This window comes from Microtus pennsylvanicus, chromosome X (genome assembly GCF_037038515.1).
Source record: "Microtus pennsylvanicus isolate mMicPen1 chromosome X, mMicPen1.hap1, whole genome shotgun sequence".
NCBI classification, from domain to species: domain Eukaryota; kingdom Metazoa; phylum Chordata; class Mammalia; order Rodentia; family Cricetidae; genus Microtus; species Microtus pennsylvanicus.
Window position 1 is genome coordinate 86433328 of NC_134601.1, and position 16683 is coordinate 86450010.

The 16683-nt window shown below is 48.7% G+C and overlaps 1 protein-coding gene across 3 annotated transcripts; it reads right to left on the minus strand.

Annotated features, from left to right (window-relative positions):
* Positions 1-1963: 1963 nt before the first annotated feature.
* Gjb1 (gap junction protein beta 1) lies at positions 1964-10109 on the minus strand. 3 transcript variants are annotated; one of them, XM_075956707.1, is made up of 3 exons: positions 9991-10080; positions 8316-8380; positions 1964-3478 (listed from the first exon to the last, which is right to left on the minus strand). In XM_075956707.1, exon 3 carries the CDS (start codon positions 3460-3462, stop codon positions 2611-2613), a length of 852 nt encoding a protein of 283 aa, XP_075812822.1. In that variant the 5' UTR covers positions 3463-3478; positions 8316-8380; positions 9991-10080; the 3' UTR covers positions 1964-2610. The 3 variants fall into 3 exon arrangements, with proteins under 3 accessions (XP_075812822.1, XP_075812823.1, XP_075812824.1); XM_075956708.1 differs by lacking the exon at positions 8316-8380 and having other exon boundaries at positions 9991-10109; XM_075956709.1 differs by lacking the exons at positions 8316-8380; positions 9991-10080 and adding an exon at positions 3830-3934.
* Between the last annotated feature and the right edge of the window lie 6574 nt (positions 10110-16683).

Sequence of the window (16683 nt, forward strand, 5' to 3'; positions counted from 1 at the left end):
TTTTCCTTCGTTTTATTTATTTATTTATTTATATTTATTTATTTATTTATTTATTTATTTATTTATTTTGGTTTTTCGAGACAGGGTTTCTCTGTGGCTTTGGAGCCTGTCCTGGAACTAGCTCTGTAGACCAGGCTGGTCTCGGACTCACAGAGATCCACCTGCCTCTGCCTCCCAAGTGTCCTTCGTTTTTTTTTAACAGGAGCTCTCTAGCCAGCCCTGGCTGTCCTGAAACTCTTTATACAGACTAGATTGGCTTGGAACTCACAGAGATCCACTTGCCTTTGTCCTCTGCCTCCCAAGTGCTGGGATTAAAGGCGTGCGCCACCACACAGGGCTTGGGATTGGAACAGTAGATTTCCGACATGAGCAGTTTATTCTTTCTTGCTCAGACACAGGTGTGAGGGTCCCTCAAGGACTAGGATTAATTAATTGTGTTGGGGACAGAACCAAGGCAAGCATATTAGGAACCCACTCTACTAACTGAGCTACATCCCCGCCCCCAGGATGGAATTTTGTAAAAGAAAATCTTTCTCTTGAGGACCTTTTGCACAAAGAGGAGATGGTCTATGCTTGTTGCATCGTGGGAAAAGGGGATGGATTTCTATGGGAAGAGGAATTTTGCAGCCCTCGTGTCAGGCACATAAGGACCTCTCCACTGACAGAGTGTGATGTTAGTTTCTAAGGAGAAAGGAGACTTCGTATAGGATGGGAGTGGTTTTGCTGTTGTTCCTGGGGTAGGGTCTTACACCATAGCCCAAGCTGACTTGGCACTACGTACCTCAGGCTGGCCTCTGATTTGCCTCAATCTTCCTGCTTCCACTTCCTGAGCGATGGGATTACAGACAAGTACCCTGCTTGTTTCCTGGTTTTGTATTTTATGCTTTCTCTTAGAAAGGAAAAATTGACTGACAGAGGGAAAACAATTCTGATGAGGTCACACCTGATTTTCTTCATTTCTGGTGTTGTTTCCTCCATGTTACTCTGAGAGGAAGTGGCCAATGCTCTGTCCAGCTCAGAGATGGGAAAGTTGAGGAGGAAAACTTGCTGTGGGGGAGGGCTTGGACCCTCAGGCACCCTTTGTGTGGGCAGTGGCAGTGGGGGAAAGCCCTGTGAGGCTGGGGAGTGGTCCTTAAGAAACAGACAAATATGGGAGGGAGGATGAGAGGTGTGGGCCAGCCCTTGTGTGCACAAAGGGAGACAGGCTTGGGAAAGGACACACCTTGTAAATAGAGACACAGCTAGGATTTGAACTCTGCTTTGTCAAGTTCCAAGCCTGGAGCTTTTCCTCCAGTAGTTGACAGGGGGAGGAGGGTCCTGGCAAGGAAACTTCTGTTGGACATGCCTGACCTCTGATGGAGTCCTGGGGGGCATGGATTCAGAGAGGGAAAAGGGAGGGACACTGGGGAGACAGATGGAATTAGAGGCCATATCCAGAGGAAAGAGAGGTCAGGGGCTTGCAGGGCACCAGAGGGTGAATGTCCAGGGAGGAAGGGGATGGCTGTCTCAGAAGTGTAGCAGAAGGGCCTAGCTATCTGAGGTAGCCAAGAAAAGTATACCACACTCTCTCATCCTCTCTCTCTCTCTCTCTCTCTCTCTCTCTCTCTCTCTCTCTCTCTCTCGATGGTTCTGTAGCATTTATTTCTTGTCTCTCTAGAAGAGGCTGTCATTTCTTCTTAAAACAAAAGAAAGGAGGCATGTGAATTAGATACCAATAGGCTATAAACAATGAAAAAGAAAAGAAATAAGTAAACAAACAAGCCAGAATAAGAATAAGAACAAGACAGCTCCATGGGTGGCTTTGCCAGGCTCCTACTTGCAGCTTCAAGGGAAGGCACTCTTCCTTCTGCCCTTTTCTTTTCTTGATCAGCAAAATGCCAACCAAGGCCTGCTTATCCAGGGGGAGGTCAGAAAGGAGGGTGCAGGAGAAAGAACTTCAACAAACACTCAAAGCACCTCTTCATTTACTGTAAAATCCTGTTTAATGTGTAACATTTGCCCAGAGAGAAAGAGAGGCCTTGGGAACTGGGGCCTGGGGGCAGCCCTGACCAATCCCCACTCCAGTTTATCTGCCTGCTTCTCCCTCCCTAACTCCCTCACATGGTCTTCTTCTCCTGGCCCGGCCGCCGCAGACAGCAGACAGCAAGGCAAGCACCGTTCTTTCTTTTCCTGTGCTTGTTCCCCTCCCTTCTCCACCCACGATGCAGAGCCCCTCCTCCACTCTGCTTGTCCACATCCCTCCCCACTGATGTGACTCCCGAAGTGGGGTACCTGACAGCATGGGGGTTAAGATTAGTTTCATAATTGGAAACACCGACAGAGCATCTCATCTCCTCAGGGAGAGGGAGAGGGAAGAGGAAGGGGTCCAGGCAGAAAGAGCTACCCACATCCTCAGTAACCTTGAGCCCTGCTGCAGAGGTGGCTCTCCACTCCCCAGCAGGCTAGTTCTTAGACAGAAGGCTCTCCAAGGAAGGGAGTAGGGAGAGAAGGAAGGTTTTGATAGAGTAATCCCTAGCAGGCAGAGGCCTGCTCACCGGCATAGGAAAAGGAGGGGCAGGCCAGGGCTGGGTGAGGAAGGGGTGGGATGGGAGGTTGCCTGGTACATGGGCATCAGCAGGCTGAGCATCGGTCGCCCTTCTCAGCCAGCCCGGCCCCGCTGCCAGGGCTGCGGCGCAGTATGTCTTTCAGAGAGCCATCCTGCTCGCTCAGCAGCTTGTTGATCTCATTCTGCTTGTATTCAGGTGAGAGGCGGTGGCCGAAGCCCGAGCCCTTGCGGGAGGGCGGATTGGAGCGGCGCTGAGCACGGCGGGCACAGGCCCGGATGATGAGGTACACCACCTCTGCCACGTTGAGGATAATGCAGATGCCGGAGGCGGCGAGCATAAAGACAGTGAAGACGGTTTTCTCGGTGGGGCGGGACACAAAGCAGTCCACTGTGTTGGGGCAGGGGTAGGCCTCACACTTGACCAGTCGCACCATGGCATAGCCGGGGTAGAGTAGATAGAAGACATACATGAAGACTGCCTCGAACAGCAGCCGGAACACCACGCTGATGATATAGGTCCACCACAGTGTCCCTGAGATGTGGACCTTGTGCCTCTTCACCTCTTCCAGGTGGAGGGGGTCCCCGAGCCCCTCAAGTCGTAGCATTTTCTTTTCCATGTGCTGTTGGTGAGCCACGTGCATTGCCACGAGGAGAGCTGGGGTGGAAACCAAGATAAGCTGCAGGGACCACAGGCGCACGTGGGAGATGGGGAAAAACTGGTCATAGCAGACGCTGTTGCAGCCAGGCTGGAGGGTGTTGCAGATGAAAGAAGATTTCTCATCGCCCCACACACTTTCCGCAGCGACCACCAGCACCATGATTCGGAAGATGAAGATGACCGACAGCCATACTCGGCCGATGGCGGTAGAATGCCGATTCACGCCACTGAGCAAGGTGTACAAACCCGTCCAGTTCATCCTGCCTCATTCACACCTGTGAGACAAGAGGCAGGAAGCAAGCTGTCAGAAGGTTAGGGCAGGAAGCTGGGCAAAGTAATGCTGCCTCCCCTGCCCCCATCTCTTCCAAGAGCCGATGACAGGAAAGCAAGGAGAGTCATAGCTTTCCTCATCCATCCCTCTTGGCGCCAGGCTTTCCTTCTCATTCGCTTGACTTGACCTCTCTGAGTCCCATCCCCTTTCTTCACATACATCCAGCATTCTTTCCTCTTGAGTCCCTCGCTTCACCAGGCCTGTCTAGTTCTGCTCTTAGCCAGCTCTTCTGGCTCCCCTCCCCCAGCTAGCTACTTTGCTCTTGACTTATGGCAAACCCAGAAAGCCCGGTTACCTCGGGGAGCGCCTATCCTTGAGGCCACCCAGACAGCTCCCCTATGGTCTCATGTCTGTGTAGGGGGAGTGGTCCCTGTGGTCGCGCCTGCGTCCCAATTCATCGCCTCCCGGTGCTGGAGAGTCATATGCTGCTTTATACCCAGTGTCTGTACAATGGGACCTTTGTGGGGCGCTGAACAACACCCTTTAGAATTCAGATCAAACGCCCTGACTTCCGCCCACCCTACACACAGAGCACTTGTGTCCCAGCGCCGGACACCCAGCCTTCACCCACCTGTTCTGTGCCCGCCCGGTCCATCGCCGCACCCGCCCCATGGCCCTACCAGAATAATGGCTCTGGGGGGAGGGAGATAGAACACAGACAGGTGCATGGAAGCCGGGACCCCAGGGAGCCAGGAGTCTCTGGACTAAAGCCCTCTTCCATATTTCTACCAGAAACAAGAGTCAGCAGGAGTTTTCCTAGTCTTGGGTCCCCTTCCGGGTATGAATGTGCCAGAAGGGAGAAAACGTGGGGCATCGAGTTTATCAAGCCAGGAAGTGCAGTAATCACTTCCCCAAGCGTTCTTCCTTTTGACACATTCAACAATCCTGTTATCCACTCAAAGTCACCTGGCTAAAAAGATGAAGTACAAAGGAGTCTGAAGCAGACTAGAGTCTCACAGCAGCAGGCTCCTTGCGCTTTTGCAGATGGTGCCAGCCAAAGAAAAAGCTAGCCATTAAAGAAGAAAAAAAGGCGAATTTGATGTCACCCTGAAACACACAAAAATAAGGAAGCTGTCCAGCAAACTCTGACTATCCTTAAACTGCAGGAAAGGGACCCTTCTCCAGGGGGTAGGCAGGTGGGCTCATGGTGAGAACAAGCCGAGTGATAAAGCCATCAGGCAAGTAGCCGGTTAGACAAAGAATTATGCACGGGCCATGTAGCTTCTGTTTGCATCCTGACTCTTCACCTTGGGCTATTTACTGACTTTCCATGGGCCTGCTTGCTCATCCGTTAATGGCGCCCGTGCCCAGGGTTGCCACGGGTGTCAATGAAGATACCTGCTCCAGTTTCTCAAGTGGTTATCAAGGGGTTAAGAACTGTCTCTGGAAGTGGAAACAATACTGCCTTAGGCAGCCAAATGGTCCGCTAAGCCCACATTTCTCCTTTTTCTCTCCAGTAATGTGTAACCACCTAGAGTATCTGCCATAGAACAGAGAGCTCAGTTGCTGCCCTGGCCCCAGTGTCAAGTGCATATTGTAACCTCCTGCTTATGTGTCTGCCAATGATTCTAGGGAGGAAATTCTCCTCTCTCCCTTAGGCAGACAAAGAAGGCCTCTCCCCACCTCCCACCACTTCTGCCATTGAAGTTGAAAGGAGATTGTGTTAGAGGCAGGGAGCTGGATGAGAGCACCTCAGGCCTGGACCTACAGAAATACAGCAAACGCAGTGCATTTTCGGCCTTACCCAGGGCACCTCCACAACAAGGGTGGCTGGTGCAGGAAGAAGCCTTGTAATCACTTCTGGGTGCCTCTCTTGGTTATAGAGGGAAGAGGCAGTGAAATAGTTACTGGAAATGTTGGGGAGTGAGAGAAAAGAAACAGGAGATCAGGGCAGGTGGTATACACCTGTAGTTGGGCTATCTGGGGTGTGAGGGTTAAGGGAGGAGGCTCACAGGTGGCACACGCCAGTATTCTGGCTATCTGGGGTGTGATTGGTTAAGGGAGGAGCCTCACAGGTGGTACACACCTGTATTCTGGCTATCTGGAGTGTGACAGTTAAGGGAGGAGGCCCACAAGCTCAGAAGCTTTAGACTAAGGCCAGGTACGACATGCACACCTGTAATCTCAGCACTTGGAAAGTAGAAGGTCAAGAGGTCAAGGCCAGCCTCGGTTACACTGTGATTTTAAGGCCAACCTGGATTACATGTGGCCATGTTTTAGCACACAAACACACACAGAGAAGCTCACGCACATATTAAAAAAAAACAAACGAAAACAAGCAAGAGTTCTAGTCCAGTCTATGCAACTTAGGGAGGTCCAGTCACAAAATAAAGCAAGAGGAGAGGAAGAAGGAACAGCCTACGGGACATGAGTTACTTCTCTACACAATGTTTCTTCTTCATTTAGGGTTTTTTTTTTATAAAGGGCTTGTCAGGCATGGTGACACATATCTTTAATCCCAGCACTCGGGGAGGTAAAGACAGGCAAATTGCTTTGAGTTTAAGGCCAACCTAGTCTACATAGTGAGTTCTAGCAAGGACTACAAAGTGAGACCTCCCTTGTCTCAAAAACCAAAAAGAGTGGGTTGTGGTAGCTTACACCTTTATTCCTAGCACTCAGGAAGCAGAGCAGAAAGGTCTCTAATGAATTTGAGGTCTGTCTTATCTACAGTGAGTCAGTGAGTTCCAGGACAGTTAGGGCTACATAGAGAGAGCCTGTCTCAATCCTCCCACCTCTAAAATAATAATAATAATAATAATAATAATAATAATAAAGGAGGGATGGAGGGAGGAAAATGTTTTTGCCAATAAAATGTTTTAGGCTTCACAGACTGGACGTAGGTACTTGGGTCAGTGGTAGAGGACTTGCTTTGTGTGCACACAGCCCTGGGAGTGAGGAGTAACCTGGGCTAGCAAGATGGTTCAGTGAGTAAGGGTGCTTGCTGCCAAACTTGATTACCTGAGTCTGATACCAGAATCTACATGGTGAAAGGACAGAACTGACTCCTGTAAGCTGTTCTCTGACTTACACGCAAGAGTGAGCACACACGTGCACACATAAATGTAATTAAAAAAACCCCAACTCCTGCAGGAATAAGCTTTTGCCAAGTATGTATTAATCATGTGCCAAGCCCTTGAACGTGTGCTTTCTCCAGTGAGCCTCAGAACAATCAGCAGGCCAGAGCACTTGTTGGGCAAGCCTGATGACCTGAGGAAAGGATCACCTCCTGAAAGTTGCCCTCTGATTTCCATGTGTGCCCAGACACTGACGCAACCACACTGACATCCGTTCACATTATAAATGCACATGCAAATAGGCTAACAATATAAAAGAAAAAGATTAAGGAACATCTTGGGGAGGTGGGATGTTACTTTCAGCCTCTTGTCATGGAGGAGGAGACTGAGGCAGAAAGGGTCATCCCCGCCAGGTGGTGGTGGTGCACGCCTTTAATCCCAGCACTCGGGAGGCAGAGGCAGGAGGATCTCTGTGAGTTCGAGGCCAGCCTGGTCTACTAGAGTTAGTTCCAGGACAGGCTCCAAAGCTACAGAGAAACCCTGTCTTGAAAAACAAAGCAAAACAAAAAAAGCAAGGGTCATTCCCTAGGACCGTGCAGTCACAGAGATGGCCTTTGAGGGAGGTAGGGCTGACGTGAGAGTCCACATTTTGTCCATAGCTTTTTTTTTAAATTGTTAAGTTCTACCTTTTTTTTTTCTCTCTCTCTGTAAATGCTACGGCATCTTACAGAGTCACCACTTTTCTTTCCATGTTAGTTCAGGGCCGAGAAGATTCAAAGCTTCCTTCCCAGGGTTCCTCTGGCCTCCTGATTTGGTTCATTTTCCTTTTCTCAGGCTGTTCCCATGAACCCCAAAGCAAACATAGGTGTTTTCTCTCTATTTCCCCTCAGAGGTGCCCCATAAACCTCCTGATCAACCTCAAGTTTCTAGGTCCTTCTAAGAAATTCTTTGCCTCTTACTTTGAGTTTTCTGGGACACAGCCAGTAGCTCCCTTTGGGACCTCTGAGAACCCTTATGTGGGCACTGGGGTTTCAATTTTTGCTTTGTCTATGTCAACACCAGTACCTCAAGGCTGCATTTTAAAAACATCCAGAGGAGTGACCTGATTTTGAAATCCAAACTGTTTTCCTGACTTTAGGTTAAAGTCCAGCTATTGATATGGTTTGAGTTGCAGCAGGCATGGTTTGCTCTGTGTTTAATTAGATAGGGTTTCTGAGGCCTTGTCAGGCTTTGAATTCCGGTTTGCCCAGCACTTGAGCACAGAACAAAAGCAGGAGCTCACAAAAAGTTCTGTAATGTCATCCCCATTTTTCAGACCAGAAAGTTGAGGCAGAGAGAGAGAGAGAGAGAGAGAGAGAGAGAGAGAGAGAGAGAGAGAGAGAGAGAGAGAGAGATTCAGTAACTTGCTTCACTGGCAATTGCCCGACTGCCAACTAATGGAATCAGATTGCAAATTGATTTTCCTCTGACCTCAAAGCTTTTGCGCAGAGCGCTGCTTCTGAGGGCCCCTCTTCTGAAGGAATGTTTGCTCTGAGACAGGGCACACAGTCGCAAAGCCATACTCCTGTGCGTGTTGGCATGTGTGTGCACACGTGACACATTTATCACCTCAGTCTCCCTTCCTACCCTGTCACTCTTTCCACCTGCATGTGACTCCTTGTGTTTTGTGGGTTTGGGCAACGCGACGCTGGTGGGACTGGATGAGGTTACTATACTCAGGCCCAGACACCAGGGTTGAGGATGTGGTTCAGTTGGTAGAGTGCTTACCTAGTTGGCAGGAGCCCTGAGTTCAATCCCCAGAAGTGGTAGTACTTGTGTATTTGTTCCCAGTTCTGTGGAGGTGGGAGCAGAAGGATCAGGAGTTCAAGGTTATCCTCAGCTACTTAGTAAGTCTGAGGCCAGCCTAGGCTACATAAGATCCTATTTCAAAAACAAACAAGAAAAAGAAAAAAAAATTAACCCAAACTCTAGGTTCTTTCCTGTCTCACAGGCCACCCATAGTCAGGAAGGGACTTCCTTCTGAATTTGGGGGCGCTTTCCTCAGGGTGATGTGATTAAAGCCAGCCTCACCTGTCTCTGTCTCTTTCCCTGTTATCTTCACGCCTCCGCCCCGTGGTTCTATAGAATCTCAGGTACTGACTTAATAATCTCCACCCCGTCATCCATCTGTCATGGTCAGGCTTGCTCACCATGACCAGTCTAGTGCGTTCACTCCCCCCCCCCCCGTAGCCTCTTCAGAAGGCTTCAGAAATGCTTGGCTTATTGATATGTGCTCCTCCACCATCCACTTCACTTGCTAGTGTTGTTTGGGCTCATTGTGACGGCCACCATTTATAAAATGCTCCCCAAGTATCAAGAATTGCATGCTCATGAACTCTCATCCTCCGAACAACCCCAATTCACACATGTAACCAGCTTTAGTCTCGAACCCACAATCCTCATGCCTCGAGTCTTCTGAGAACCGGGATTATAGACATAAGCCGCTATGCCTGGCAAACACTCTAACTCATTACACAGCTGGTGAACAAGTGGTAAAACTCAGATTGCAAAGCATATTGGCCCCTCTTCCCAGACTGGGTCCCTTACCAATGGTTTCTGCCTATTAAAACTTCTTTTGTGGCTGGGCTGGTTGGTGCATGCTTTTAATCCTAGTACTCACTCAGGAGATAGAGGCAGGAGGATCTGAGTTGAGCCCGGTCTGGTTCATATAGTAAATTCAAGGCCAGCTAAGGCTACATAGGGAGATCCTGTCTCAAAAACAAAACAAAACAAGACGAAACCTTTTGTGTATGTTCTCTTTCCCCCCTCTCATTCTCTAAATCCGTGGATTCTGCCATGCCATTCCTGACAGCTGGAATGGCTTTTTAACAGCTGGGAGCCACCCTTCTAGTAAATCCTCAAACCATCAGTTACCAAGTCCAGCTTGAGCTTGCCTGCCCCCCACTCAAGCAAATGGAAAGGCATGCTTTCACATCCTTGGCCCTGTTAGCAGGCCCATGTCAGATTTGTGCCTGCTTTACCTTGTGGCCCAGAAAAGAAAGCGGCATGTGGCATTGTCTGACAGTCCCACAGAACCCTGACCCTGCATGCCAGAGAATGTCTTGGAAAAGCAAACTTGGCCACCTTATGTTTCAAGTTCTTCAAGTCTGTCTTCCTGGGACTCTGACCCTATGGGCAAGAGAAGAATCTTTGGCTGAGAAAAAGGAGAGAGAAGAACACGGAGCCTGGAAAGAAGGTAGGAGTTGGAGGCTGAAGAGAGAATCTAAGCAGCCTGGGCACCTGGCAGGAGGACGCCATCCCAGCTCAGAGGGAAGCACAGAAAGGCCCCAAGTGGCTGAATGCTGAAGTCAGAAGATAGGACCCAGGCTTCTCTCCAGCCAGCATTTCGACCCCAGCACCATATCAGCCCACCGTAGCCCCCCTCCCTCCCCACACTCCTCACCTCCCAGGCACTGCCACACCTGGTTGCAGCTACCTTTTCCCAGGGAATGTATGCAGGCGTGTCTGTTCAATGCCACTAGGTACTGTCAAAGCCCAGCCCAGGGGAGGGACAATAAGTCCCAGGACCGGAGCTTTACATGGCCCATAGCCCAAGAGGAAGCAGAGAAACATTAACCAGCCCCACCCCTGTCCCACACACAATCATTAAACAAGATTGATCCCTGAGCTCCCAATGGATTTGGACCTAGAGTTCTTGCCCTGTTCCAGAGGAAGAGAAGCATCACTGTCACGGGACCTATCTGAGGTACTGAACTGGACTTGACTGTGTTACACCCCTCAGCTCTGCCCGACTCCAGGCCTTCAGGGGGCCCACTGTGTGGGCAAGCAGCAGAGAGGACTCTGGTGCTGGATGCCATCTCTTCTAGATCCCAGCCTCTAAAACTATGGATAATTGAGAGGACAAAATGCCTGAGGTCAAAATGGAGGACGGCCTTGCTCCCTCCCTATATAGCAATACCAGGGTAGCATCTACTTACTGTCCGTGTACTTGCTAGCTGGAGACAGACTACACTATTTCCAGTTACATACCAAAACCATAAAAACCTAGAAATTATCTTCTACTCTTGGGACCAAAGCAGTTAATCCACAAAGTGTGCCATCGGCAAGCCAGGACTCTTGGCAATCATTTAGGTAAACAGACAGTGTCAACCATTAACCGAAGGATCCATTTAGTCTCAAGGTCTCTACAGCGAGGGGCTCACCTGAGGACCCTGCTCATTCTGCAAACTGAACCACTGAGGAAACACGTGAAGTCAGCAGAACCAACTTCCTACCTTCTGATTGAACTCGCTGCCAGAAATCAAGCCAGGGCCCCAGCTTCCCTCAGCCAAATCTGAGTTATGCCGGATGTGTCAGCAGCTGAGTCTTTACTGGATACCTACGGGGAAGCCAGCATGAGGCTACGTGCTGGGGTCAAGGGGGCAGGGGAAGAGAGAACATGCTGATTCTCAAAGCGTTTATTGAGCTGGAGGTGGGGCCCAGTGCATGTACTTAGCTTTGTGTTGAATGTCCAACACATCCTCAAACAAGCTAACGGAATTTAATAACCTCTTGAGGCTACATGACCAAGACCAAAATGATTGCTTTGTGTTTTCTGGCAAAATGGTTCCGATTCTGACTGGGAGGGAATTCAAAGGGGAAGAGAAGAAGAAGAAACTGATATAGGGCTGGGTGTGGTGGTGGCACACACCTTTAGTCCCAGCATTTGGCCGGGCGATGGTGGCGCACGCCTTTAATCCCAGCACTCGGGAGGCAGAGGCAGGTGGATCTCTGTGAGTTCGAGACCAGCCTGGTCTATAGAGCTAGTTCCAGGACAGGCTCCAAAGCCACAGAGAAACCCTGTCTCGAAAAACCAAAAAAAAAAAAAAAAAAAAAAAAAAAAAAAAAAAATAGTCCCAGCATTTGGGAGACAGAAGCAGGCAGAGGCCGGCAGAGGCAGGCGGCCTGGTCTACAAAGTGAGTTCCATCCAGGACAGCCAGAGCTACACAGAGAAACACACCTCTCAGAGTGACTAAGATCAAAATCACAGGTGACAGCTCATGCTGGAAAGGATGTGGAGCAAGGGGGACACTCCTCCATTGCTGGTGGGAGTATAAACTTGTACAACCACTATGGAAATCAATATAGGGGTTCCTCAGAAAATTGGGAATCAGTCTACCTCAAGACCCAGCTATACCAACCACTCTTAGGCACATACCCAAAGGACACTCCATTCTACCACAAGGACATTTTCTCAACTTTGTTCAGAGTAGCTTCATTTGTAATAGCCAGAACCTGGAAACAACCTCGACGTCCCCCAACCCATGAATGGATAAAGAAAACGTGGTATGTTTATGCAATGGAATAATAGTCAGCTATAGAAAACAATGACCTCAATGAAAGTCTTAGGTAAATGAATAGACTAGAAAATTAATCATCCTGAGTAAGGTAACCCAGATCCAGAAAGGCAACATGGTATGTACTCACTCCTAAGTGGGTATTAGCTGTAAAGATAACCAGGCTACAATCCACAGACCCGGAGAAGCCAAGTAACAAGGAGGGTGCAAGGGTGGATGCGTGTTTCTCCCTGGGAAAGGGAACTAGAAGAGATTTCGTGGGTAGATGGGGGTGGGGGGATGGGAACAGGGGGGATCAGGTGTCAGTGGGGGAAGGTGGAGGGAGCAAATATGAGGAGATATGAGTTTGAACTGGGGGGATTTGGGGGACTTTGTGGAAACCTAGTGCAGTGGGAACTCCCTGGAATCTACAAGGTAGTGCAGAACTTGTGGGAGTGGCCAACCAATGGCCACTGGTCTAACTCATGGGCCTATGCCACAAGAGGCAGCCCCCTTTGATGGCCAGAAACCAAGGCTGGATAGCCTAGAGACATAGGCTAGAACCAAACACACTGGCAAAAAAAAAGTCAATGAGTTGATTCCTAATGATAACCTTCTATACTCAATAGATCAGTGCCTAGCCCAGTCGTTGTCAGAGAGGCTTCCTCTGGGAGCTGATGGGAACAGACCAGAGATCCAAAGCCAAACATTATGCAGAGCTCAAGGAACCCTCCCCCCAGGAAGAGGTGGGGGGAAGGATTCTAGGAACCAGAGGGGTTTAGGACAACAGGAAAACACAACCCACAGAATCAACTAAGCCGGACTCACAGGGGATCAAAGAGACTGAAACAATCACAAAGCCTGCATGGGTCTGAGCTAGGGCCTCTGCATATGTGTTATGGTTGTATAGCTTGGTGTTCTTGTAGGACTGACTCCTACCAGTGGGAGTGGAGCTGTCTCTGACTCTTTTGCCTGCTTTTGAGACCCTTTTCTCCCTAGGGGGTTGCCTTGTCCTGCCTTGGTATGAGGGTTTGTGTCTAGTCTTACCATAACTTGTTATGCCAACTTCAGTTGATGCCCCTGGGAGGCCTGCTCCCTGAAGGGAAATGGAGGAGGAGTGGATCTGGGGGAGAGGAGAGATATAAGTGGGCCAACTGGGAGGAGTGGAGGGGGTGGGAAGCTGCAGTCAGTTGGGATATAAAATAGGAGAGAAGGATAAAAAAGAAAACTAGTAAGAAGAAACTGATCTAGTCAGGGAAGGTTTCTTAGATGAGGCAAGGTTTGAACAGATAAGGAAAAGATGGGAAGGGAGAAGGTAGAGCTAGAATTCCAAGGAGGAGGAACTGCATGAGAAAAGGCACAGAGCAGAGATGAGCAAGGCTTACCTTGGGACAGCAAGGAGCTGTCTTCCAGTCAGCCAGTGGTTCGGAGCACTGGCAGAATTTAAAGACATCTAGGGAATTCCTTTAGTGAGTGTCTATGGAAGTTGGTATATGACACCAAGCCAAAATCCCTGGGGTGTCACGAGGGTGATAAATGTCATTTTGATTCTTAGTGATTCTTGCTCAGTATGGGCTGGAGTGGATGGAAGGGTAGCATTTTTTGAGTACTTAATGGCTGAATGGCAGTGTCCAAACTGTTTTTGCAAGTTCTATTTCGAGCCCCAAACTCATTCTGTGAAGTAATATTACTGTGTTATTGAGGAATTAAGGCACAGAGAGGAGCAGTAACATAGTAACATAGCTAAGGTCTCTCGGCTAGTAAGTAACAAGGCTGGATTTGAACCTAGGCACTCTGGCATTAGCACTACACCAGAGTTGATGCGCTCTGCAGTTTCCATCAAGAACTGGCCTAAGAGGCTGGGAAGATGGCTCAGAGGTTAAGAGCACTGGATGCTCTTCTGAAGAACCTGGGTTTGATTCCAGCACCCATATTTCAGCTACCATCTGTAACTCCCAGTTCCAGAGGATTCGATGCCCTATTCTGACCTCCATGGGCATCAGGAACCCACATGTTACCCAGAGACACGCAGGCAAAATGTCCATCAACATAAACTAGTTAAGAACAACAACAACAACAACAACAACAATAATTGGTGTAAGGGTCTGGAGAGATGGCTCAATTACTACTCTTCAGAGGACCTACGTTGGGTGCCCATCACCCACATTGGGCAACTCATAACTGTCTGACACCTAGACACACATGGCACAGACTTCACAGACTAACAAACTAGCAAAAAAAGTAATATTAAATTTGCTAACATTAGCAAAAAAGTAATATTAAATTGGGGCCAGAGAGATGACTCTAAGGTTTAATTCCCAGGACCTACATAGTGATCTTTAACTCCAGTTCCAAGAGAGAACTGATGCCCTCTTCAGGTCTCCACAGGTATCAGGCATGCATGCAATCCACGGACATATATGTGGACATAACACCCACACACAAGATAGATACATAAATAAATAATAAATATAAATTAAAATAAAATCAGTGTTTTGTTTTTCAAGATAGGGTTTCTCTGTGTAACAGTCCTGGCTGTCCTGGAACTCACACTGTAGACTAGGCTGGCCTGAAACTCAGAGATTTGCCTGTCTCTGTCTCTCCAGTGCAGGGATTAAAGGTGTGTGCCACTATGTACAACAAGAAAATAAATCTTGGAGCTGGAGAGATGGCTCAGAGGTTAAGAGCACAGGCTGCTGTTCTAGAGGTCCTGAGTTCAATTCCCAGTAACCACATGGTGGCTCACAACCATCACAACCATCTGATGTCCTCTTCTGGTGGGCAGGTATATATGCAGACAGAATATTATATATATATAATAATAAATAAATCTTTAAAAAAAAGAGGAAGAAAAGAAAAGAAAGAAGAACCAAAATAAAAGCCATGCATGGAGATGCGTGTTTGCAGACCTCTGTAGTAGGGATCTGTACTTAGGAGGTGGAGGCAGAAGACTCTGGGTCTCGTCTCTATAGCAATGTTCAGGCCTCTTAGAGTTACATAGTGAGACTCTGTCTCAAAGCACCCACACACCCCAAACAAAACACACAAAAGACTGTGAGTAAGAAGCAGTCCCCGATAAGCTAGAAGGAGGGGTGAAATAGGCAGAGAGATCAACAGTCAGGGAATAGCTCCCAGGGGTAGAATTCACAAAAGAGGCAGGACCGCACTCGTTACAGGACACAGAGGGGCTGGACATTTCAGGAGACAGGAAGCTGTGGATGTTTTAAGAAATGGTGGGCAGACCTATTCGATGAGCAGGCAGAACTCCTGAGAGGGAAACTCCAGGTCAATTATCAGCATACTCAAGGTTCCTAGGAACTCGGGCAGGGCTTCTCTGAGAGGCTTGCAGTTCCTGGGCCACAGGAAGTCTATTTGAGTAGTTTGTAGCTATGAAAAGATGTTACTAAAAACAAAAGAAAAAAAATCAAAAGTAATTTTTTTTTCCAACACAGGGTTTCTCTATGTAGCCCTGGCAGTCCTGGAACTCACTCTGCAGACCAGGCTGGCCTTGAACTCACAGCGATGCCTCTGCCTCTGCCTTCCAAGCACATGCACCACTACCTGATGTAAATGAATATTTTAAAAGATTGCTGTTGGAACCAGCTTGTCCAAGCCCTGTTACCACTCAGCTCATTTCCTTGCTGAGAAGCTGCACAAGAGAGGAAGGAAAGGGGGAGGGTAGGGGGGAGTAGGGCTCCAGCGCAGGGCCTGTCTATCAACTCCCTACAAGCAGCTGAAGGCAGCTTCTCCCTTGGCTCCTCAGCAGACTTTCTTCTCCTAATGAATGTTTGGGGGCCAGTGTTGAAGCATTTTAGGTCAGCCTGGTGAGTTCCCGTAGTCCGCTCAAGGTGCTCCTCATTGGATCCTGGACACACACAAGGTAAGAGGCCCAGAAGACAATGAGCCTGCTGTCTCCAGCACTGCTCCGTTGTCAGCTCAAACAAGGGCTCTCATCCCTGTCCCACCCAAGACTGGTACAAAGGATGGAGAAAATTGATTGTATTCTGTAGGGTACATCTGGCCAGCAACACCGTCATAGTTCAGAAGCCTGGGCTTCATAAACAGCAGTGAGAGAGATCTGCTCATGACGTCACAGGAGCGTGGCCGGCTGCCTCAGCAACAGCAGTCTCAGCTGGCAGACAGCTGCACTGCCTCACACATGGAGTCCATCATCCGGATGTCCCTGGGCTTCATTACCAAACAGAATGAGCCATTTTGGGTGACTTTGATCAATGAGACAGTGTTGCTGTATGGTTCAGGCATCAAAGGTACACTTTTTCAGTACAAATGACAGTTTTCAATACACATAGACAAAAGCTTCCTAAGTGGGTCTCATGGGATGGGGGAGATGGTTGACCCAGAAAATCTGCATACCGTTTCAATAGTTCCCACCTCAGCCCGGGCTCCTGGGGAAAACGGAGGTGGCTGTGCAGTTCCAATTGTCATGGTTATTTATTGTTTACGTGCTTACTTATTTATTTACACGTCCTTGCAAAAGGCTATGTCATCACTTGGATGAATCTGTGCACCAGAAATGCATGTTCTTAGGAGGCCAGCTGGAGGTAATTGTCAATATTTTTCTAAAGGTTTCCCCAGAGACTGTGCTAGTCCGATTGTCATCGCTGTGACTAAAGACACGAGGAACATCAAGTGACAAGGAGGATAGGTCTCCTTTGGCTCCGAGCTCAGGTCTAGGGTTGGTGGACAGACAAACACATATGCGGTGGCACGGATGCACGCACACGAAATAATCAAATAAAATGTACAGTGGAGGAAAGAAAAGATGGGAAACTTGGAACTCTGGGGCTCCTATCATAAT

What these genes read in the sequence shown, in the direction of transcription:
- Gjb1 (XM_075956708.1), bottom strand. Translation starts at nt 3,462, where the DNA reads ATGAACTGGACGGGTTTGTACACCTTGCTCAGTGGCGTGAATCGGCAT.